The sequence below is a fragment of the Theropithecus gelada genome, chromosome 7b (assembly GCF_003255815.1).
Source record: "Theropithecus gelada isolate Dixy chromosome 7b, Tgel_1.0, whole genome shotgun sequence".
NCBI classification, from domain to species: Eukaryota; Metazoa; Chordata; class Mammalia; order Primates; family Cercopithecidae; genus Theropithecus; species Theropithecus gelada.
Window position 1 is genome coordinate 3,247,649 of NC_037675.1, and position 25,748 is coordinate 3,273,396.

Consider the following 25,748-nt stretch of genomic DNA (forward strand, 5'->3'; position numbering starts at 1 on the left):
GACTGTAAACTCCTGGCAGGCTCAGGCAGTGCTTTGAAGGTCTCTCACATGGTCCAACCTTACGCGAAAAGCACTTACTGAAAGCAGCTGGACGGCCCGGCGAGGTGGCTCACGACTGTAATCCCAGCACTTTGGGACGCCAAGGCGGGCAGATCACCTGAGCTCAGGAGTTCCAGACCAGCCTGGCCAACACAGTGAAACCCCGTCTCTATTAAAAATAGAAAAATTAGCCAGGAGTTTGAGACCAGTCTTGCCAACATAGTGAAACCCTGTCTCCACTAAAAATACAAAAATAAGCCAGGCGTGGTGGCGCGCGCGTAGTCCCAGCTACTTGGAAGCCCGAGGCAGGAGAATCTCCTGTGAGGCGGAGTTTGCAGTGAGCTGAGATTGCGCCACTGCACTCCAGCCTGGGCGACAGTGAGAAAGAAAGGGGAGAGAGAAAGAAAGAGACAGAGAGACAGACAAAGAGAGAGAGAGAAAGCAAGCAAGCAAGCACCTCGACAGAGACAGAGGGAGGGAGGGAGGAGGAAGGAAGGGAGGGAAGGGAGGGAGGGAAGGGAGGGGAGGAAGGGAGGGAGGGAGGGAGGGAGGGAGGAAGGAAGGAAGGAAAGAAAGAAAGAAAGAAAGAAGGACTGACTTACTCCGTAACCCGGGGAGACTTGCTCGACCTGAGAACCCACTATAACACCACACATCCACTGCCACACCCATACCTACGCCGGGACGCGGAACCGCTTCTACCCGCCCACACCGGAGAGGTTGCTTGCGATTGGCCGGCCGGGCACACAGGCCCGCCTTGCGAAGGTGGCTGGGCAGCCTCCCCATCTAAGCCTGGGTCGCCGCCTCCGTGAGGGGCCGCGGAGCCGAGCACGGGAAGTGGCGTCCAGTCGGTTCTTGGCAGGCGACAGCCAGTGCGGGAGAACCCTCCCACGGCGAGGCCGAGCCCTGAGACTGGACTAGCACGGTCGTGAGTCTCTCAGGTCTCCGCAGCGAAGTGGCGCGGGGGGCGGGGACCGTGCCCGACCGTGCCAGCTCCCGCCCCGGAAGCGGAAGTGCAAGCACTGCGGGGTCCTGTCCAGTGTGAGCCCGACCCGAGCGCCAGTCGTTCCGCCCGCTGGTCATCGCGCCATCTGCCCTGCCGGTGTCCTGCTCGCGGTCCCCGCCATGCTGTCTTTAGACTTTTTGGACGATGTGCGGCGGATGAACAAGCGGCAGGTGAGCTTGGCCGTCCTCTTTTTCTCCTGGCTCTTCTTGTCTCTTCCAGGCTGCTGCTGCGGGGCCTGGCGGACCCGAGGGTCCTGGTGTGAGGATCTGAGCTGGTCTGTTGCCTGGGTCATTCCCTTGCTTTGGAGTCTATGGCCAGAGGCCGCCTTGTCCGCCTCATTATTTTTAACCCCGAACTGATTCAGGGCCTACCTGGGGCGGGGCGGGGGGGGAAACGGTGTCTTCATGTTCCATTCCTCCTTCTGAGGCAGGGGAGCAAATGGAAACCGTACGTGCTTTGAAAGTGGGAGTTGGGGTTGCTTATTGTTTTAGTCATTTTAAGGCGGCCGACTCTTGATTTCTCCAGTCGGAGCGACTCCAGGTGGATTTGGGAGAGACAAGGTTTAGCCGGTTTCTGGAGCGCTCAGCAAGGCGATTGTAGGCCCCAAGAAGCCGTTTTGCTGCTTTCAGCCCCTTGCAACCCTTTAGTAGAGCTGAGCCGTAGCGGGCTGCACCGACTTTGACTTGGACCGCTGTGAGCTCCGAGTTGGAACAGTTACACCACTTTCCCTTGCGTCCGCTTAGCACTAAGGTGGCAGCCCTCAGAATCTATGGTTTTACAGTCCGATATCAGTGCCACGGGGGTCTGGAAATGTGGGTCTCCTGATTTTGTCCTTACACTTTGCTCTACCTTGATCTTCTAGATCGTATGCCAAATAGTACTGAGAATACTGTTGTAATTATTTAGTCCTTAGAAAAGTTTGCTCTGTTTTGCCTTTGGCACTAAGTGTGTCTGTAGAGCCTAGTTTTGCTGCATCGGACTTGTTTGTTTGTTTTAAACAGTATTTTACTGTTATGATTATCCTGATGTCACCATTAAGGATTTTTTTTTCCTTGGACTTGCATTGTTTTGTACTTATAGCTGCCACTTAGGGAAGTAGGTACACAATCTTTCCTTACTCCCCTTCAGGCCTTAGCTAGCTCAGTGTCAATTCTGTCAGTCAGAATTGAGCATTCTATAAAAATTGCACAAATGTTACTTTATGTTTTTATGACAACACTTCAAATTTTTACTCGTATAGTGTTGTCTTTTTTTAATCCATATTTGGATTTTCTAGATGCCACAGACATTCCTCTGAAGACAGTATTTATTTTGAGTCTGATATTTATTGTACTCTATGCCAGGTACAATGAGAGAAATGCAAAGATAGTTAAGAAAGACTCGGCCTTCAAGGAGCCTAAATGTGTAGAAAAGGACTAAGGCAAAACAATAACTTTTTTGAGCTCTTACCATGCGTGAAGCGCTTTATACACATGTAAGGTAGGTAATGTTGTTCATATTAAACATATGAAGAAAATGAGACTTTATGAGAAGCAGTACAGTATAGAAGTTAAGAGTATGGACTCTAAAGCTAGATTTCTGAGGTTTGAAGTAGCTCTGCTGTTTACTGGCTGTGTGACTTTGAGCAGATTACTTAACCTCTCTGTGCCTATGTTTACGTTTATTATTGTAAAAAGATACACAACATAAAATATTCCATTTTAATCATTTTTAAGTGTATACTTCACTGACATTAGTCGCATTCACTATGTTGTGCAACCGTAGGGTTGCTATGAAGATTAAATGAGTTAATATAACATCCTCAGAAGAGCGTCTGGCACATGGTGAGTATTGGCTGTGCTGTGGTTGATGTCCTTGTTATAGAGCTTTAGTGATTTGCTTACGATAGAAGGTAGGCTGGGTGTGGTGGCTCATGCCTGTAATCCCAGCATTTTGGGAGGCTGAGGCGGGCGGATCACAAGGTCAAGAGATCAAGACCATCCTGGCCAACGTGTTGAAACCCCCTCTCTACTAAAAATACAGAAATTAGCTGGGCCTGGTGGCGCACGCCTGTAGTCCCAGCTACTCGGGAGGTTGAGACAGGAGAATCGCCTGGGCGGTGGAGATTGCAGTGAGTTGAGATCGTGCCACTGCACTCCAGCCTGGCAACAGAGCGAGACTCTGTCTCAAAAAAAAAAAAAGAAGGTAAATGGCAGGATGTGGATTTGATCTCAGTTCTTTAAAGCCTGAACACTTGGATAAAGAAGGATATGACCCATTCTAGCAGTGGTAGGAAAATTGTGAGAGATTGTGAGAAAATTGTGAGAGTCAGGGCATTACGAACAGCTTCAAGGAGATACTAGCATTTAAGTTGGATCTTGAAAGACCTTCTTAATAGCTTCATCTTTTTTTTTTTTTTGAGATGAAAGTCTTGCTCTTTCGCCCAAGTGGGACTGCAGTGGTGCTATCTCGGCTCACTGCAAGCTCCACCTCCTGGGTTCGTGTCGTTCCCCTGACTCAGTCTCCCAAGTAGCTGGGACTACAGGTGCCCGCCACCACGCCCAGCTAATTTTTTATATTTTTAGTAGAGACGGGGTTTCACTGTGTTAGCCAGGATGGTGTCGATCTCCTGACCTCGTGATCCGCCTGCCTCGGCCTCCCAAAGTACTGGGATTACAGGCGTGAGCCACTGTGCCCGACCAATAGCTTCATCTTTAACCTGGGTTGGTTAGCATTCCAATAATCAAAGGGAGGGAATTCACTCAGCACTTGCAAACCTGCTAGATAGGCTCTAAAGCATAGAGATATATAAGGCACTCCTCCTGCTCTAACAAAATGGACAGGAAGAGAGACCAGATACATGAAGATAAAATGAGTGGGCTATTCTGCCCTGTGTTTCTCTAATATGGAGTGATTGTGGTTCAGAATTCATTGCATCTATGACGTTCAGGGTTAGTGGAAGTTTAAATGGTAAAATTATCCACCCTGGCCTCCCAGAGGTTGTCAGGAATGGATAGGAGGGATTGAATACGATGGGATGAGGGAGAGTTATGAAATGAGCTCTTTATCTGTACGTAGTATCTGGGAAAAAGAATTGACAATACATGTAGATACGTGTAGATACTGAGAATCAAATGAAAGAGGGAAATTAGAATTTTGTTTTATTCCTCTAAAAGTTGCTATTGTTTGCATAACTTCTCTGCTTATACCTAATTACATATTACATCTATTTTAAGTGTCTGATTACTTTGTTTGAGTTTTTTTTTTTTTTCTTATCAGATCCACAGAGGAATACTTTAGTAAATGAACTCCATCCATTTTACTGTTTGATAAGGTTTTATACTTATGTATACCGATCACAATCAAGATACAGAACATATATATCACCTACAAGACCCCTTCTGTCCCACCTCTAATGTGCTTTTTGTCAGTATAGAGGGGTTTGCATTTTATATAAATGGAATCATAGAATATGTATTCTTTGGAGTTTTAATCAATTTTTAGGCCGGACACAGTGGCTCATGCCTGTAATCCCAGCACTTTGTGAGGCCGAGATGGGAGGATCACTAGAGGCCAAGAGTTCAGCACCAGCCTGGCCAAAATGGTGAAACCCTGTCTCTACTAAAAATATAAAAATTAGCGGAGCGTGGTGGTGCGCACCTGTAATCCCAGCTACTCAGGAGGCTGAGGCAGGAGAATGGCTTGAACCTGGGAGGCAGAGGTTGCAGTAAGCCCAGATCGCACCACTGCACTCCAGCCTGGGCGACAGAGCAAGGCTCCGTCTCAAAACAAAACAAAACAAACAGAGTATGTTTTAGTTTTATAAAAAACCGTGAAACACTTTCAAAATGGCTGTACTGTTTTGCCTTCCACCAGCAATGAATGAGGGTTCCTTTTGCTCCACATCCTCCCCAGTATTTCATGTTGTCTGTGTTCTGGATTCTGGGCTTTATAATAGAGGTAGAGGTATGTTGGGTTTCTTCCATTTTTTTATTTTTTATTTTTATTATTTTTTTTTAAAGACAAGGTCTGTGTCTGTTGCCCAGGCTGGAGTGCAGTAGCATAGTCACATCTTACTGCAGCCTTGAACTCCTCGGCTCAGGCAATCCTCCCACCTTAGGCTTCTGAGTAGTTGGGACTATGGATATATGCCACCATGCCTGGCTAATTTTTGTATTTTTTATAGAGATGGAGTCTTGCTATTCTGCCCAAGCTGGTCTCAAATTCCTGGGCTCGAGTGATCCTCCCACCTCGGACCCTCAAACTGCTGAGATTGCAGATGTGAGCCACCACACCCAGCCAAGTTGTTTAAATTAATTTATTTTTAACAGTACTGCTTGTATTCTTTCTTAGTCTCTGGGTACCACCCTAGAATATTAGGTGATCTTTAAGGTCCTTTTAGCTAATAGTCATATACTATTTTATTTGTATACTTACCTTTGTTTGGTGTATGACTTCTTTTTTTTTTTTTTTTTTTTTTTTTTGAGATAGAGTCTCGCTGTGTTCTGTCACCCAGGCTGGAGTGCAGTGATGTGATCTCGGCTCACTGCAACCAAGTAGCTGGGATTACAGGTGCATGCCACCATGTCTGGCTAATTTTTGTATTTTTAGTAGAGATGGGAGTTTCACTATGTTGACCAGGCTGGTCTTGAACTCCGGACCTCAAGTGATCTGACCACTTTGGCCTCCTAAAGTGCTGGGATTACAGGCATGAGCCACCGTGCCTGGCCTTTAATATAATTTATTATTCTAGTTTTTTAACAGCACTGTGTTTAACAACCAGCTTGCAGAATTGCTGAAAATTTAGGAAGCTGGTTCCAGCACACCACTGATTGGTATGAGAGGTTTTTTTTTTTTTTTTAAATTTTTGTTTGTTTTGAGACAGGGTCTCACTCTGTTGACTTGGCTGGAGTACAGTGGCAGAATCTTGGCTCCCTGCAACCTCCTCCTTCTGGAATCAAGTGATTCTCCCACCTCAGCCTCTGGAGTAGCTGGGACTACTGGCTGGCGACACCCTACCTGGCTAATTTTTGTATTTTTTGTAGAGTCTGGATTTCACCAGGTTGCCCAGGCTAGTCGTGAACTCCTGAGCTCAGCCATCCGCACACCTCAGCCTCCCAAAGAGCTGGAATTCATTATAAGTGTGAGTCACTGTGCCCAACCTTAATGTAAGCAATTTTTTTGTTTTGTTTTGAGACAGAGTCTCGCTCTGTTGCCCAGGCTGGAGTGCAATGGCTCAATCTTGGCTCACTGGAAGCTACCCACTCCCAGGTTCAAGCGATTCTCCTGCCTCAGCTTCCCAAGTAACTGGGACTACAGATGCATGTGATCACACACCAATTTTTTGTATTTTTAGGGGTTTCACCGTGTTAGCCAGGATGGTCTTGATTTCCTGACCTCGTGGTCTGCCCACCTCAGCCTCCCAAAGATACGAGCATTTTTAAATGCACATTGAGGTGGTTTTTGTGTACAGAAAAGCCTATTTAGAGTTATCTTTAGTTCTAATAATAATTTGTAAAACCTAAAATTTTAAAACTAAATTCTTTCTTAAATTTTTGGAATTTGTTTACAAATCTTATCCTATTTAAAGTGTAGCAAATTTTAACAATCACTTTTTTATTTTTGAGACAATCTCACTCTGTTGCCCAGGCTGAAGTGTGGTGGCACCATCTCGGCTCACTGCAACCTCTGCCTCCTGGGTTCACACAATTCTTCTGCCACAGCCTCCAGAGTAACTGGGATTATAGGCGTGCACTACCATTCCCGGCTAATTTTTGTATTTTTTTTAGTAGAGACGAGATTTCACCATGTTGGCCAGGCTGGTCTCGAACTCCTGACCTCAAGTGATCTGCCTGCCTCGGCCTACCAAAGTGTTGGGATTTCAGGTGTGAGCCACTGTACTCGGCCAACAATCACTTTTAAGAGCCTATGTTTGGTTTAATTTACAAAGTTAAACATCTTAAAATGATTAAACTTTATAAATTAAAAAGTTATTTTAAAGAACTTCAATTATTCAACAAACATGGACTACTTATCTCATTTTCATAGATCTGAGACTTCTTAAGTTCTCTTAAAATGTTTCAGCACTGTATAAATAGTAAACTTTCTGATTCAAATAATAAATCTAAAACAACTGATTACACATTTTAAACGAATTTTTAAGGCTAACTTATTACTTCACTAGGTCAAATTCTCTTAAATTTTACAGAAGTTAAAATACCAAATATGGCTGGGTGCAGTGGCTCACGCCTGTAATGGTGGAGGCCAAGGTGGATGAATCGCTTGAGCCCAGGAGTTTGAGATCAGCCTGGGCAACATAGTGAAACCCCATTTCTACTAAAAATACAAAAATTAGCCAGGTGTGGTGGCACACGCCTGTAATCCCAGCTACTCAGGTGGCCGAGGCACAAGAATCACTTGAACCCGGAAGGCAGAGGTTGCAGTGAGCCAAGATTGTGCCACTGCACTCCAGCCTGGGTAACAGTGTGAGACCCTGTCTCAAAAAAAAGAACAGTAAAGGCCAGACGCAGTGGCTCACACTTGTAATCCCAGCACTTTCAGAGGCTGAGGCAAGCAGATCACTTGAGATCAGGAGTTCGAGACCAGCCTGGTCAACGTAGTGAAACCCTGTCTCTACTAAAACTACAAAAATTAGTGGGGCGTGGTGGTATGCACCTGTAATCCCAGCTTCTCGGGAGGCTGAGGCAGAAGAATTGCTTGAACCCTGGAGATGGTGGTTGCAGTGAGCCAAGATCACACCACTGCACTCCAGTCTGGGTGACAGAGCGAGACTCCATCTCAAAAAACAAAACAATACAAAAAACAAAAACAAATATGAACAGAGTTCTTAACATAAGAATATTAACACTATGCACGCTTTCCCTTAAACATTCTATTTTTAATTATAAATCATTCTGGGGTTAAAAATGATAGCTAGGTGTGGTGCTGCACCTGTAGTACCAGCTGCTCAGGAAGGCTGAGGCAGGATGATTACTTGAGCCCAAGGAGTTCAAGTCTAGCCTGGGCAACACAGTGAGACCCCATCTCTTAAAAAATATATATATATTTACTCACTAATGAAATAGGTATGTTATGCCAAATTATTTTTATGTTACATGTAGGTCACATGTAATATTTAGAATTGACTTCTCTGCTTGCTGAGATTTTTTTATTGGCCAGGATGTGACTAGATGCCTGTCTGAGCCCTGAAGGGACTAAGCAGACTCCCATAAATGTGTACTTAACTCCCCGCAGGCCACTTACATTGCTTGATTGAATTTGCATTTCTCTGGGTTTTAATTATCTGTATGCCTTCCTGCCTAAATGTAAAGTCCTTGAGACTTAATAGGATCCTTCATTCTTTTTATATCTTCCTATCTCTTAGTATGACCCAACTCTTAACTGTTATTGCAGTGATATTTTAACGATTTCTAGATAACTTTTTTTTTCTTTTTTCTTTTTTTTTTTTTCCTGAGATAAGGTCTCGCTCTGTCACCTAGGCTGGAGTCCAGTGACGCGATTACAGCTCACTGCAGCCTCAACCTCCTGGGTCCAAGCCATCCTCCCACCTCAGCCTCCCAAGTAGTTGGGACTACAGGTGTACTGGGTACCATAGTGAGACTCCAACTCATGCCTGGTTAATTTTTGTATTTTTTGTAGAGATGAGATTTTGCCCTGTTGCCTAGGTATCTTTGATACTTTTTTTTTTTAATGAGTTGTCCCTGAAACATACAGAAACCTAAGACATTTTTCTTAGACATAGACCTAATATGGATAAATATGAAGTAAATAGGAGGTGTATCCAACACAGAGGATACTTTTTTTTTAATGGGAAAGTAATCTGGTCTTATTTAGGATCAGGAAAATCTTCATTACCGGCAGAGTGTCAAGATTTATTAATGAATTGCCAAGTTTCAATGTAGAAATATTGGTATCAGTCTCCATTACATACACAAGAAAATCACAAGTAAAATTTTATTGTAAACTGCAATTAACATCAACAGGTATATTCTTTTTTTTTTGAGACAGAGTCTCACTCTGTCACCCAGGCTGGAGTACAGTGGTGCCATCTCACTGCAACCTCTGCCTCCTGGGTTCAAGCACTTATCTTGCCTCAGTCTCCTGAGTAACTGGGATTACAGGCGTGTGCCACCACGCCTGGCTAACTTTTTGTATTTTTTAGTAAAGATGGGGTTTCACCATGTTGGCCAGGCTGGTCTTGAACTCCTGACCTCAAGTGATTCACCAGCCTTGGCCTCCCAAAGTGCTGGGATTACAGGTGTGAGCCACTATACCCGACTAATATATTCTTTTGAACAGCCAGAAATTATTCTTTATTCCGTGTAACTGAGCAAAATCCAGAATACAGTACCATAGTAACAAAGATATTTTCTTGCTACCATTCCTTGATATTTTACATTTGTTATTTTTTTCATAACGTTCTCTCCACAAATGACATAAAGACAAGGATGATTATTCTTTTCCACAGCCAGATGGCACAAACCTATAACAGTAAAGATGAGCTCCCCTTAGGAGAAACTGGGGTTTTAACTCTTCTTCAAAAGGGTTATCTTTTCTGCTCAAGGAAGAAAGTGAGATATAGAATCTAGACACTTAAGGTGTCTACCCCTTAACTGGAAAATTTTGTCCAAAAAACATGGTTTATCAGTCAGGGTTTAGTCTGGAAGAATAACTACCATGAGTATTATTGAATAATGGATTTATTATAGTAATAAAACCTCGGCAGGGCGCGGTGATTCATGCCTGTAATCCCAGCACTTTGGGAGGCCAAGGCAGGTGGATCACGAGGCCAAGAGATCGAGACCATCCTGGCCAACATGGTGAAACCCTTTCTCTACTAAAAATACAAAAATTAGCTGGGCCTGGTGGCGTGCGCCTGTAGTCCCAGCTACCCAGGAGGCTGAGGCAGGAGAATTGCTTGAACCTGGGAGGCGGAGGTCGCAGTAGGCCAAGATTGCTCCACTGCACTCCAGTCTGGCGACAGAGTGAGACTCCATCTCAAAAAAAAAAAAGTCTCACACAATTGTAGGAGAAACTGGATAAGAGTCTAAAAGTGGATTAGAGACCCAGAGGAATGTCACTAAGCAGCTCTTCTGAAGCACTGGTTTGGGTGGACGGATCTAAGCTTGCCATGGAGTCTGGGACAGGATTCCACGTCCAGCTGCTGGAGTGAGACTGCAAAGGAGAGCAGATGGAGAGATCCGTGGGAGGCCGTTGCCTGTCTGTCTAGTCTCTGAGTCAGCCAGAAGAGCTGAATTCTGCTAGCCCCTCAGTGTCTGTCTTACCATCTCTAACTACAGTGACCTTCTGTGTAATTACAGCTACTACTGCACTTTCACCTTCCAAATCTTGGGCAGATTTCTTTTTGGCCAACTCTAACCCAGAACCATACAGGGAAGGGGATTTGGGGAAACCTAGTTCTAGCTTAACCAAGTTGACAAAGTACAAAACTGTTAGATTCTACCCTTTGTCAACTTGGCATCCATACACACCTGTTTTAATCATACCAGCTTTTGAATAAAGATAAAACAAAAGTTACGTTTCTGATATAACCTTTGTTTCTGTAATTGGTCACATGATCATAGCTGTTTTCTTTCTCTGCTCTCAGCAATAACCTAAATTGGTCATAATTTCTTGCCTTGGGGTGACCTACCCTTCTTTACTGGGGTTGTCATAAGAAGTCCTACCTGAATTGGGTTGTTGGAGTTTTCACTGACTTTTAGGTGGGAGTACTGAGGGGCCCCAGAGATCCTCTATATTCCAGTTCCATTTGCTTCCCTCGTGGCATAGTAGCAACCCTGTTTCTCTCTGATGATCAGGATCAATCACCCTAGCCAATTATAACCCTGCTGCATTTTGGTTCTCTGGAATGAGAAGCCCAAAGTGACCAAGTAGCAGTCTTAACATTCAGTTTAATGGAACCATTATGTCCCCTGATGGATGGATTAAAACCTTTGTGAATTAAAACCTTTAAATCAGTCCAGGTGTGGTGGCTCACATCTGTAATCCCAGCGCTTTGGGAGGCTGAGGCGGGTGGATCACCTGAAGTCAGGAATTCGAGACCAGCCTAGCCAATAAGGTGAAACCCCATCTCCACGAAAAATAAAAAAATTCTGGACATTGTGGCGGGCACCTGTATTCGCAGCTACTCAGTAGAGGCAGGAGAATCACTTGAACCCGGGAAGCAGAGGTTGCAGTGAGCTGAGATTGTGCCACTCTACTCCAGCCTGGGTGACAAGAGCGAGACTCCATCTCAAAATAAATAAATAAATAAATAAACAAATAAATAAAACCTTTAAATCAGCAGATTTAAAAGTTGTGAGGATGGGGAGCAATTTTTTTTTTTTTTTTTTTTTATGGAATCTGGCTCTCTTGCCCAGGCTAGAGTGCAGTGGTGCGATCTCAGCTCACTACAACCTCTGCCTCCTGGGTGCAAGCAATTCTCCTGCCTCAGTCTCCTGAGTAGTTGGGACTACAGGTGCATACCACCACACCTGGCTAATTTTTGTATTTTTAGTAGAGATGGGGTTTCACCATGTTGACCAGGTTAGTCTCGAACCATGACCTAAGCTAATCCACCTGCCTCGGCCTCCCAAAGTGCTGGGATTACAGGTGTGAGCCACTGCCCCTGGTCTGGAAGCAGAAATTTCACTACCAGATCATTAGGGGTAATAATGAGAGGAGTCACACCCATTCCTATCCTTTAATTCTTGGACTAGTGAATCCTAGCTATAGAAAAAACAGCACCATATGTTGGTTGTCAATTCAGATCATATACAACATACTGGAGGACATTAGACATTACCCCAAACCCACAAAGTGTTGCCACCTAGCTGATGCCATAACTGTATTCTGAAAAGGCCATTTCTGTCACGCAGAAGAGAGTAACCGTAGCAGTAATTGAACAGGGAAAATCTAATATAAATAACTGTTAATTACTAGAAGATGCTAAACTACTGAAAGGGGTAAAAGAGGACTCTTGGCCGGGCTCAGTGGCTCATGCCTATAATCCCAGCACTTTAGGAAGCCCAGACAGGAGGATCACTTGAGGCCAGGAGTTCAAGACCAACCTGGGCAATATAGTGAGACCCAGTCTCTATAAGAAGTTAAAATATTAGCCAGGCATGGTAGTGCTCACCTGTAGTCCTAGCTACTCGGGAGGCTGAGGCGGGAGAATCACTTGAGCCCAGAAGTTTAAGCCTGCAGTGAGCTATGATCATGCTACTATACTCCAGCCTGGGCAACAGAATGAGACCCTTTCTCTTTAAAAAGAAAAAAAAAAGATTCCAGAAGTAGCATATGCAGAAAATAGCTACTATCCTCCAGGATGAGGAAGAGTGAACAAAGAAAGAACTAAGAAAGCACCTTACCCCAAACCCCTCCCAAGCCTGAGATTCAGACCTTTTGGTGAGGGTTTGGCTGCCACAGCAACATGCAACCTATCATGGCAATACCATTTGCCAGAGTACTGACCTGGAGCTGGTTTATAGTCGTGAATTACTGGAAGGTTGAGAAATTTGGCAGAGAGTGTGTGTGGGCTCGAGTCAACCTTGGTGGTCACTGAAGTGAGCACTACCAGGCTTCCAGCACACTGACCCACTGGGTACTAGGTGGACTAAAATCATGTTGAAACCAGGAGGGGAAGCCCTCTGTTTTGCAGTGGCCTTTCAATACCCTTTATTAATTACACCTAACATTAAGCCAGCTGGCAGAGGATTTGTGTTTATAGGATTCAGCTTGAGTAACACAAGGAAGGAGGGTGGATTTGGAGTTGAGAGACAATAAATCGAAAATGGTCTACTATTCTGTTATTTCAGGCTGGCTACTTCAAGGTGATGAGGGACATGATAAGACTAGTGAATTCCATGACTGCTTGCCCACTGCTGTGCTTTAGTTGCTATAAAATAAGTCCCCCGGTCAGTAGCAGTGTTGTATGGGATACCACAATGAAGAATAAGGCATTCTGTAAGATTGTGGATGGTGCTTTTTGACGGAAATACTAAGGACAAGGAAGACCAATCTGTATCGAGAGGCTAGTCTAGCAAGAAGAAATTGCTGTTCCTTTCATGATTGAAATGATGAAGTATGATCAGCCTGCCATCAGGATTGGCGGCAGTATTGTTTTTTTGCGGTTGGCAGGCTAGTCACTCAGTGTTGGCTAGAACCTAATAGGTCTTGGTGAGTGGAAGTCCATGTTGCTAACCTTTATCTTGACTGCTGCAGCCACTTTAGTCATGAGTCTGCTGGGTAAGACAGGTGACTGGGGAAATAGGCTGACTGATATCCACAGAAGTCATTTTTGTTCACCTGATTATTAAGATCTTCTGCTGAGGTAATTCTTTGATGAGCATTTATATGGTACACAATTATCTTCATATTCTATATACATATTTGGAGTGCTCCATCCACATATCTCTTCCTTAGACTTCTTGTGTCAACTTTCCAGTGATATCCCTTCCAAGTCACTGTCCATCCAGCCAAACTGCTAGTCATTTTTGAATCAATGTAAATCTACATCTGTAGTCATCTCTCCATCCAGGCAAAATGAACAACTGCAGTATCGCTTGAAGCTGCCCATTGGGAGGATTTCTCTTCTTCACAATCCTTCATGATCAACCCTGCATGACATTGTAATGCTACAGCTGTCTGCTTTCAGTTAGTGCTAGATGGTTTATGTTGAACCATCACAAATCAGGCCTAAAGTCTTCCTTAGTCAGCTGTCATGGGGAGCTCCTCATGAGGCAGTAAATACAATATGAGGGAGGAAGCAGGGTAGCATTATTAGGAGCCATGGGTATCTGAGTCACTTGCTCATATTTACTTGTGTCTTCAGGACATGCTTGAGCCCAGTCTTCTCTATACCACTTACACTTAATGATGGAGTACTTACTGCTATGCATGTCCTACTTTATGGCTTGCTGAATCTGACAGCGTCCAGGCATCCAGTGCATGTCACGGAGTTCAGGTCACATGTTAACTTGGCCCATGGTCAAGTTTTCAGTCTCTACAAGAACTCAGTAGCAAACTAAAAGCTGTTACTCAAAAGGAGAACGATTCTCCAAAGGACAGTATAGCTTTTTCCCTATCCGAAAGGTCTTGGCTGTCATTTACTTGTAAAGGACTGTCGAAGGCTCCATATAGCATCCCTATCCATTACAGACATACCAGTTACCATGAAATCTTCTGAGTCACATGGGTACTACTGTAATCCCAGCTACTAGTAGAGCTTTCAAAGCTGGACCTGTTGCAGAACCTTACTTAAAACTGGCTTAAAATTGGCTTACTGGATTAATAGAGTAAGTTGGGGAGTATTTACTTTTCTGCAATTTTCTGGAAGAGTTAGTGTCTAGAATTGTTAGAATTTTTTTCCTTAAATGTCTGGTAGAATTTGCCAGTGAATGCCATCTGAGCCTGGAGTTTTCTTTGTGGGAAGATTTTAAATTCATAAATTCAAATTATTTAATAATATGGATTATTTAAATCCATAAATTCAAATTAATTATATTCAAATAGAATATAAGTCTATTCAGGTTGTCTGTTTCTTCTTAAGTGAATTTTGGTGGTTGGTATCAAGGAATTGATTTACTTCATCAAAGTTGTCTAATATGTAAAGTTGTATAATATATTGGTATAAATATATTTGTAAACTGGGCACTGTTGCTTGTGTCTATAATCTCAGCTGCTCAGGAGGCTGAGGCAGGAGGATTGTTGAGCCCAGGAGTTTGAGACCAGCCTGGGCAACGTAGCAAGACCTCATCTCTAAAATTTTTTCTTTCTTTTTTTTTTTTTGTCGGAGTTTCGCTCTTGTTGCCCAGGCTGGAGTGCAATGGTGCATGCGATCTCAGCTCACTGCAATCTCCGCCTCCCGGGTTCAAGCGATTCTCCTGCCTCAGCCTCCCAGGTAGCTGGGATTACAGGTGCCCGCCACCACGCCCAGCTAATTTTTGTATTTTTAGTAGAGATGAGGTTTCACCATGTTGGCTACACTGGTCTCAAACTCCTGACCTCAGGCGATCCGCCTACCTTGGCTTCCCAAAGGGCTGGGATTATAGGTGTGAGCCACCGCCCATGGCCAAAAATTTTTGAAAAAATTAGCCGGGTTATTAGTTGCATAAATGTTTAGAATTTTTACATCCTCATGATGAACTTACCTCCCTATTATTATTATTATTGAGACAGAGTCTCACTGTGTCTCCAGGCTGGAGTGCAGTGGTGTGATCTCTGCTCACTGCAACCTCCACCTCCCGGGTTCAAGCGATTCTCCTGCCTCAGCTTCCCAAGTAGCTGGGCCTACAGCTGCATGCCACCACGCCCAGCTAATTTTTGTATTTTTAGTAAAGATGGGGTTTCACCATGTTGGCCAGGATGGTCTCCATCTCTTGACCTCATGATCCACCCACCTTGACCTCCCAATGTGCTGGGATTACAGGCGTGATCCACTGTGCCAGCCAAAATCTACTTTGTATGATATTAATGCAACCACTCTAGCTTGCTTTTTTTTCCTTCAATTTTCTTTTGATTAATGTAAGCATGATATGTGTTTTTCTCTTTTTTTCTTTTTCTTTCACAATATTTGTGTCTTTAAAGTGCATTTTTGTAGGCAGCATATAATTGAACATTGTTTTATTTATCCAAGTGAACAATATTTAACTTCTAAGTAAAGTATTTGATCATTTACATTTTTTTTTCTTGAAACGGAGTCTAGCTTTGTTGCCCAGGCTGGAGTGCGTGCAATGGCGTGATCTTGGCTCGCTGCAACCTCTGCCTTCCAGGTTCAATTGACTCTCCTGCCTCAGTCTCCCGAGTAGCTGGGATTACAGGCATGCGCCACCACGGCCGGCTAATTTTGTATTTTTAGTAGAGACAGGGTTTCTCCGTGTTGGTCAGGCTGGTCTCAAATTTCCGACCTCAGGTGATCTGCCTGCCTTAGCTTCCCAAAGTGCTGGGATTACAGGTGTGAGCCACTGCGCCCGGCCTCTGGATATTTTTCTGTCATCCGCATCTCTACTTAATGTGTTAAGTTTTCCTCTACCTTTTTTTGTTTTTGGTTTTGGTTTTCGTTTTTTATTTTTTGAGATGGAGTCTTGCTCTGTCACCCAGGCTTGAATGTAGTGGCGTGATCTCAGCTCACTGCAACCTCCACCTCCTGGATTCAAGCAATTCTCCTGCCCCAGCCTCCTGATTAGCTAGGATTACCGGCATGCGCCACCACGCCAGGCTAATTTTTGTATTTTTAGTAGAGACGGGGTTTTACCATGACTCTTCAAGACATGGCCAGGCCAGTCTTGAACTCCTGACCTTGTGATCCACCCGCCTTCGCCTCCTAAAGTGCTGGGATTACAGGCATAAGCCACCTTGCCCAGCAGATATCCCTTTCTACTAATCCTATAATTTCTGCCATTTTGGGGTCTGTTTCTATTTATTGATTTTTCTCATTATAGGTCATATTTTCTTGCCTCTTTGCATATCTGGTAGTTTTTTATTGGTTGCCAGACTTTGTGAATTTTACCTTTTTGGGTGCTGGATATTTTTGTATTTGCATAAATATTCTTGAGCTTTATTCTGGGATACAGGCAAGTTAGTTGGAAACAGTTTGGTCTTCTCAAGCTCTTATGAAGCTTTGTTAGATGGATCCAGAGCAGCTGTTAGTCTATGGCTAATTTTGCACTACAAGTGAATAATACCTTTCTGAGTACTCTAATCCAAAGCCCCATGAAGATTTCTACTCTGGTGGAAACAAACTATTCTTCCTCCGTAAGAGCTGTGAGAATTGTTCTATCCGCTCCTTTTAGATGGTTCTTTTTCCATCCTCAGTAGTCCCCTCACATGCATGCACTGATCTTTGCTTTTGTCTCCCTGAACTCCCAGTTCTTCCTTTTTGTGTGTGTGTGTCTTTGTTTTTTTCTTTTTTTGTGGAGAATGGGGATCTTGCTACATTGCCCAGGCAGGTCTTGAACTCTTGGGCCCAAGCTATCCTCCTGCCTCTGCCTCCCTAAGATCTGGGATTACAGCTTGAGCCACTGTGCCTGGCTGAACTCCCCAGTTCTTTATCCTTAAGTCAGGGAGACTGCTAGGCTCCGTCTGCATTTCTCCTTTGCCCTGTGGTCTGGAAATTCTCCGATCTATAAGTTGAGGCAGTTGTCAGTCTCACCTTCTTTGTTTCCCCTTTCTAAGTAATCATAGTCCTTACTACCTGAACACAGTCACATGTCCAATGTCTGAAAACCCTTGTTCCATATATTTTGTCCAGTGTTTCAGTTATTTCAGGCAGGAAGGTAAATTTGGTCTCTTTAGCTCATTTTGTTTTTTTGTTTTCTGTTGTTTGTTTGTTTTTGTTTGTTTGTTTGTTTAAGACAGAGTCTTGCTCTGTCGCCCAGGCTGGAGTGGAGTGGTGTGATCTCAACTCACTGCAACCTCTGCCTCCCAGGTTCAAGCCATCCTCCCACCTCAACCTCCCGAGCAGCTGGGACCACAGGCACGTGCCACCATGCCCGGATAAATTTTGTATTTTTGGTAGAGACGGGGTTTTGCTGTGTTGTCCAGGCTGGTCTCAAACTCCTGGCCTCAAGTGATCTGCCCTCCTTGGCCTTGCAAAGTGCTGGGAGTATAGGCATGAGCCACCACTCCTGGCCAGGACAGCATATTTTGGAAATTCACCTATGTTGCATGTGTCAGTAGTTAATTCCTTTGTATTCCTGAGTAGTATTCCATTTTATAGAAATACTGCAATTTATGTACAGGTTGAGTATCCCTTATCTGAAATGCTTGGGGCCAGAAGTATTTTGGATTTTTTTTTAATACTTCTATTTGCATTTTACTGATTGAACATCCCAAATCTGAAATATCCAAAATCTAAAATGCTCCAGTGAGCCTGAATTCATCTGTTGATAGGCATATGAGTTATTTCCAGTTTGAGGCTATTATGAGGGAAGCTGCTATACATGTGTTTGTATATGTTAAATATGTTTTCACTTGTCAGATTTTAAAAGATTTAACAGATTTCTAAAGTGAAACTTGTTTTAATGGTGGTATGCTTGTTTAGACTATTAGGGATTTAAAAAATTATCATTTAAGATTTATTCCAGGACTTGCGTTGACTTTATTGGATCACAATAATAGTGTCCATTTGAAGATATTTCAATTTTTTCAGCACCATCAATTTCACTTCTAGCTGCTATCAGTATACTCTCTGTAATACTTAGCTTCTAATTTCTCCTTTCGTGAGTTAGAAAGCAGGAGAATTGTGATTATGGATTAATGAGTCCCTTAATTTGAGGTCTTAAGATAAATGGAACTTAAGACTTAGGCCAACTGCTATTTTGTAGCTCTAAGACACATTTTTGCTTCTGATTTCTACAAACATATCCTATATGTTGATCTTCACATATCTCTTACAAGAATAGGAAGCACAATGGTGTATTTGATCATTGTGATCGGTAAATACACAGGATACAGCTTCTAGATTGTAGCCCTTTAAATTGTAGTATTTAAAATTATTATCAACTTTTATCTTGCTGAATTTTCTGTGTTAGGGTTTTCTTAATTTCTTGTTATATATTACTTAGAGTGGATTATAAATTGTCTTGTGGCTTATTCTAGTCACAGGACTTTCGGGGAGGGTTCTACACAATACTTCCTAAAAAGAAAAAAAAAGAATAGTAAACACAAATCCCCATATCACAGCTGCTGAGAGATATTATATAGAACTTTGATTGGTTTTGATATCATTCTTTTCTAGTTTCACCTTGAGCATTGAAGAAATATTGTTCTGGTCATTTCTTAGAAAAAAATAATAAGGCTATTCAATTCTGTGATTATTATTCTACATATGTTGCAATGTCTTTATTAATAGTTAGCTTGATGTGGTCAGATGATATGAGGTTAGGTAGCTGCCACCTTATTTCTGCCAGTACAGAAAGAGACAACACTTGTTTTCTGATTATACACATTCCTAAGCATTCAGACATAGTGATAAAGAAAGTAGGGGCTAGGGAGGCAATATGTTTGACTTTTGAGTAAAGACTGTTGGCAAGAAAAGAGGCATAAAAAGAAAGGGAGAAGAGTATGACACTTTTCAAGCTTTTGCTCAGATAGAATGTTTGTTTTAGCAAATAGTGTGCTTCTGTGTAGGTTTTGGCTTGCAGATTGACTTAGCAGTATACAAATAGGTACGTTTTAAGGAACATACCAGTTATACATAATCAGAAACTTTTAACCTTTTTCTCTAATAATAATGAGAAAGACTATCTTGATGATTAGATACATTTCACAATAATGATTCCATAATAAATGCATTGTATGTCTGAGGAAAAGGAGAAGGATAATTATGGATGGGATCGTGACCTCCTTGCAAGGACATAAGAAATCATATATTTTAACTTGTTCATTTTTATTTTATTATTATTTTTTGAGACAAGGTCTCGCACTGTTGCCCAGGCTAGAATGCAGTGGTGCGGTCACAGCTCACTACAGCCTCGACCTCCTGGGCTCAAGCAATCCTCCCACCTCAGCTTCTTAAGTAGTTGAGACTACAGGTGCATGCCACCACACTCAGCTAATTAATTGAATTTTTTTTTTTTCTTTTTTTCTTTTTTAGAGACAGGGTCTTGCTATGTTGCCTTGACTGGCACTTTTCTTTTTTCTTAATTTTTAAAATTTATTATTTTTTGTTTAGAGATAGGGGTCTCACTATGTTGCCCAGGCTGGACTCGAACTCCTGGGCTCAAGCAGTCCTCCACCTTGACCTCCCAAGTGCTGGGATTATAGCCATAAGCCACTGCACCTGGTGGGCATTTTTCTTTTAAATAGCAGTTATCTTATTAAATATCTTATTAGGTAACGTCTGACAACTCTATAACTGAGCCCTTTTGAAAATGGAAATTTTTTTCCTCAACAAAATAGATGTGAACTGATTGACATGCAGGTTTTTTTGTTTTTTTGTTTTTTTAGTTTTTATTTACTTCCGTGTGAATTTTTGTTTTGCTGCCAAAATCTTAATGTGTTTGATAATGGGATATTGCCATAAACCCTGCTAAGAGTATGTATGTAACATAGGGTACGTGCAAGTATTACCTTTTCAAAATCACACCCATTCTGAATCCTGAAATACATCTGACCCCCAAGGGTTTTGAGCAAGGGACTGTGGAGCTATATACATTGTAGAATCATACAACCCCTTCCTCAGAGGTTCTGAATTAGGGCCCAGAATCTATTGTCCTAACCAGTACTGTAGGTGATATTTTTAGTGCAGAAAGTTGGAAAATTGAGTCTTAATTCCTCACTATCTTCTGGTTGACATAATTGCATCTTAGAAGCTAGTTTTCCTACTTCTATCATCTCCCACTCCACTTCTTCAATTCAGCCTTCAGAATAAAAAGACCCATTTTGTCTTTTAAAAAGCCACCATCTTGAAAACGTAGAATTTAGGAGGCCAGAGTTCTAATAGTGCTACTCTGCCAGCCAGTAGATGTGCAACCATGAGCATATCGCTTAGCTTCTCTGTGCCTCAGTTTCCTTACCTGTAAATGTGAGTGTCAAAGTAGGTTTCAGATTACCCACGTGCTCACATCACTCCATTACTCAAAAGAATAGCAAATATCTAAGTGTCTCTGAGAAAATGTTCAGATTTCCTTTTGTGGAAATTGATTAATCACATTGATTGAGTACACCATGCTTCATTGGAATGCTTGAAATACAGTGTTCTGGCCATTAGCATGGACTTAAAAAAATAAACCTAAACAGTTTAGTTTTGAACAGGTGATACTTGCATATACTAAAAATGGTAAAAACGTGAAGTATGTGTATCAGAACATCTTTTCCTTCCACCTTGACTCCTGGTTCCTCTTCCCCAGTTTCTTGTCTGTCTGTTCAGAGATTAACTTTGCATTTATAAGAATATGAAACTTGAAACGTTTTTATAAAGTATGCAGGAAAAACAGGTCAATAATTGTAGGGAGAAAATAGAAAATGGTACAAGAGAGCTGGATTCCTCATCACAATTGTGTTTATTTTTTGAGACACAGTCTTGCTCTGGCACCTGGGCCAGAATGCAGTGGGACAATCATAGCTCACTGCAGCCTCTACCTCCTGGGTTCAAGTGATTCTCCTGCCTCAGCCTCCAAGGAGCTGGGACTACAGGCATGCGACACCACACCCAGCTAATTTTTCTTTCTTTCTTTCTTTTTTTTTTTTTTTGAGATGGAGTTTCACCCTTGTTGCCCAGGCTGGAGTGCAATGGTGGGATCTTGGCCCACTGCAACCTCCTTCTCCCAAGTTCAAGTGATTCTCCTGCCTCAGCCTCCCAAGTATCTGGGATTACAGGCATGTGCCACCAAGCCCAGCTAATTTGGTATTTTTAGTAGAGATGGGGGGTTTTTCCATGTTGGTCAGGCTAGTCTTGAACTCCTAACCTCAGGAGTTCAAGGAGATCTGCTCGCCTTGGCCTCCCAAAGTGCTGGGATTACATGCATAAGCCACCGAGCCCAGCCTCTGAATTTTTTTTTTTTTTTTGATTATCCACATCTCTGTTTAATGTTCTAAGTTTTCCTGTACCTTCTTCTTCTTTTTTTTTAATGCGGAGTCTTGCTCTGTCGCCCAGGCTGGAATGCAATGGTGCAGTCTTGGCTCACTGCAACCTCCACTTCCCAGTTCAAGCAATTCTCCTGCCTCAGCCTCCCAAGTAACTGGGATTACAGGCACGTGCCACCGCACCTGGCTAATTTTTGTATTTTTAGTAGACATGGGGTTTCACCATGTTGACCAGGCTGGTCTTGAACTCCTGATCTCGTGATCTCTAAAAGTGACCTCGGCCTCTAAAAGTGCTGGGATTACAGGCGTGAGCCACTGCGCCCGGCCTTTTTTGTACTTTTTTGTAGAGATTAAGGTCTTGCTTTCTGGTCTCGAACTCCTAGGCTCAAGTGATCCTCCCACCTCGGCTTCCCAAAGTGTTGGGATTACAGGCATGAGTCTCTGTGCCTAGTCCCCCGTTGCACATTTTGAACGTCATGCATTAACACCCTAGTATGAAAGTAAACAAACAATTAGTTTTTAGAATGGTTGGGGTAAATATCAGAATAAATAGCTAGAAGAGATGAAAATGGTGGCCTGCCATGGCTAGGATATTGCTTTTTTTACATATTCTTGTATGTATGTGTGTATAGTGTTTTGATAAAAATTACAATTGGTTTAAAAAGGGAAGAAGTAGAAAATGTAGATGATCAAAATGAAATAAATAAGAATTGCCTAGTATTACACCCCCAAATATAACAACTAACATTTATTTTATTTTCTTCCTTTTTATTATTATTTTTTTTTGAGACAGAGTCTTGCTCAGTTGCCCAGGCTGGAGTGCAATGGTGCGATCTCAGCTTACTGCAACCCCCGCCTTCTGGGTTCAAGCAATTCTTGTGCCTCAGCCTCTTAAGTAGCTGGGATTACAGGCATGTCCCACCACACCCAGCTAATTTTTGTGTTTTTAGTAGAGATGGGTTTCGCCATGTTAGCCAGGCTGGTCTCCTCCTTCTGGCCTCAAGTGACCCGCCCACCTCAGCCTCCCAAATTGCTGGGATTACAGACGTGAGCCACTGCACCTGGCTTCTTCCATTTTTTTCTACACATTTTTTGGAATTTTTCAGAAAAATTGAAAGAAAGTACAGGGAACACCTGTAATCTGTCACACAGATCCAACAATTATTAGCATTTTTGCCATATGTGTTCTATGTATACTTATGTGTGTGTGCATATATAGAATTTTTTTTTTTGCTGAATCAGTTGAAAATGAATTGCAGATAATGACAATTCACCCCTAACTACAACTACTAGCCAACTACTACTAATATGCATCTCTTATGATAAGGACAGTGTTCTACATAACCACAACACCATTATCACATAATTTATCACATAATTTAAGAAAATTAGAGGCTGGGTGCAGTGGTTCACATCTGTAGTACCAGCACTTTGGGAGGTCAAGGTGGGTGGATTGCTTGAAGACAGGAGTTTGAGACCAGTCTGGCCAGCATGGTGAAACCCCGTCTCTACTACAAATACAAAAATTAGCCAGGTGTGATGATGCATGCCCATTGTAATCCCAGCTACTTGGGAGACTGTGGCATGAGAACCACTTGAACTTGGGAGCAGAGGTTACAGTGAGCTGAGATCATGTCACTGTACTGCAGCCTGTGTGATAGAGCAAGACCCTGTCTCAAAAAAAAAAAAGAAAAGAAAAGAGAAAAAAGAAAATTAACATGAATTTCCTAGTGTCATTTCATATTCAAATCATATTTTGAGTTTCCCCAATTCACCCCAAAATGTCTTTTATAGTTCAGATTTTTTCTTACGCTTTTTTTTTTTTTTTTGAACCAAGATCCAGCCAAAGTTTGTGTATTATTAGAACTGAATGAGAAGGAAGAAAAAAACAACAAAGAAACCAAAGTTTGTGCATTATATTTGGTTGTTATATCTCTTTAGTCCTTTTTAATCTAGAACAGTCTTCCACCTTTTTTTCCATAACATTGAATGACATTGGATTTTTGAAGAGACTAGGACAGTTGTGTAGAATGTCCACAAGCAAATCTTATCAAAAGTGACCAGGCATGGTGGCTCACACCTGTAATCCTAGCCCTTTGGGAGGCTGAGGTAGGCGGATTGCTTGAGCCCAGGAGTTCAAGATCAGCCTGGGCAATATGGCGAAACCTCTTCCCTACAAAACATACAAAAATTACCACATCTGGCTACTCAGGAGGCTGAGGTAGGAGGGTTGCTTGAGCCCAGGAGTTGGAGGCTGCAGTGAGCTGTGATTGTGCCACTATACTCCAGCCTGGGCGACAGAGTAAGACCTTTTGAAACTTTTGTTTTTTCACTTTATATTACTAATGTTTTGTTAGATCCACAGGTTCAGTCCTGTGTTTAAGTTTCTTCATAGTTGGACCTTAATATGCTTTTTCAGATCTCTCCCAGTACTTTCCAGTACCAGCTTTTTCCTTTTGAACTATTTGCCTTGGTGTCTGGTCATCCTCTCTATGCTTTTTCCAGCCTTGGCCCAAAACAGTTAGCTCACATTATTTCTCTTATCTGATTTGATAATATTTTTTGCCTTTTTCCATACGTTCTGAATTTTCTTTATTTGAAATTGAAATGCCTTCTGGTGTTTTATCTGATTATTCAAGTCACAGAATTTTAGAATTTGTGGAGTACTAGAGATTTAGTAAGAAAGCTGACCTTCAAGTCTTGACTATGTGACTGATAAGCTATAGGACTTGGTGAAGTCTCCTCTTTATGAGACAGTTTCCTTAACTGTAAAATGAGAAGGTAGAGTTAAATGTCATTGACTATTCCCATGATTATCAAGGGATAAATATGGTAGAAAAGTAATAGAGGGCCGGGCGTGGTGACTCATGCCTGTAATCCCAGCACTTTAGGAGGCGGAGGTGGGCAGATCATTTGAGGTTAAGAGTTCGAGATCAACCTGACCAACATGGTGAAACCCCGTTTCTACTGAAAATACAAAAAAATTAGCTGGGCGTGATGGTGCATGCATGTAGTCCCAGCCACTCGGGAGGATGAGGCAGGAGAATTTCCTGAACCCAGGAGACGGAGGTTGCAGTAAGCTGAGATGGCACCACTGCACTCCAGCCTGGGTGACAGAGCGAGAGCGAGGCTCCAAAAAAAAAAAGAAAAGTAAAGTAATAGAGGAGTTCAGCAGCAGAGACAGATTACTGTTGGCTGGTAAGTAGCATGGGTATGATTGAATTTAAGCTGAATGATTATGGAGCCCAAATGAAATAACTTTTGTGAAAGGTTCTTAAAATAATATGGTGTTATATAAATGTAACTGATGTTTTACCAAACAAAATGGAGCAGGGTGCTTTGGCGAAAGAAGGGGGGCCTGTTTTGATATGCTGATGGCATAATTATTATAGTATATTAAAGAATGTCTCAGAACTGTAGTTGTCCTAATAGTACTGCTTGAAACTTTCAAATTGTTACCGCTCTCAATTGCTTTCCAAAGTGGGTATAATGGTGGATCTGATGTCTTCTCTTTTGTTCTTGCAGCTCTATTATCAAGTCCTAAATTTCGGAATGATTGTCTCATCAGCACTAATGATCTGGAAGGGGTTAATGGTAATAACTGGAAGTGAAAGTCCAATTGTAGTGGTGCTCAGGTAACAGTTTTTCCTTTCAAGGCATGGAATTGCATGGCATTACTTGGGAGAAAAATTGAGATATGAAATAACTGGTATATCATTCCCTTAGAAACTACTGTTTTCCAGAAAAGGGCCTGGAAGAAAATTAGTCACTACTTCTCAATTGTAAGAAATTCTCAGGCTGGGCGCGGTGGCTTATGCCTGTAATCCCAGCAATTTGGGAGGCTCAGGCAGGCGGATTGCTTGAGCTCAGGAATTTGAGACTAGCTTGTGCAATGTGGTGAAACCCTGTCTCCACAAACAATACAAAAGTTAGCGGGTGTGGTGGCATGCACCTGTAGTCTCAGCTACTCGGGAGGCTGAAGTGGGAGGATCGCCTAAGCCCTGGAGCTTGAGGCCTGCAATGAGTTGTGATTGCACCACTGCACTCCAGCCTGGGCGACAGAGCGAGACCCTGTCTCCAAAAAAAAAAAAAAAAAGAGAGATAGAAAAGAAATTCTCACTTTGTTAGGCATTTCCATTCAGAACCCCAAAGGGCTCATGACTGTTCTACAAAAAGG

General features: G+C 42.5%; 1 protein-coding gene across 7 annotated transcripts in view; it reads left to right on the plus strand.

Moving 5' to 3' along the window:
• Positions 1-783: 783 nt before the first annotated feature.
• Positions 784-25,748, plus strand: part of SEC11A (SEC11 homolog A, signal peptidase complex subunit) — a 45,463-nt gene continuing 20,498 nt past the window's right edge. For 6 of the 7 annotated variants that reach the window (XR_003120441.1, XM_025391451.1, XM_025391450.1 and 3 more), the window contains exons 1-2: positions 784-1,215; positions 25,097-25,206. Coding sequence is in view for 6 of the 7 variants with exons in the window: in XM_025391451.1 (XP_025247236.1) it covers positions 1,165-1,215; positions 25,097-25,206 (161 nt within the window). In the remaining variant the exon portion in view is untranslated. Of the gene's footprint in view, positions 1,216-2,388; positions 2,525-25,096; positions 25,207-25,748 lie in introns of all 7 variants that reach the window. The other variant, XM_025391453.1, reaches the window with a different exon arrangement.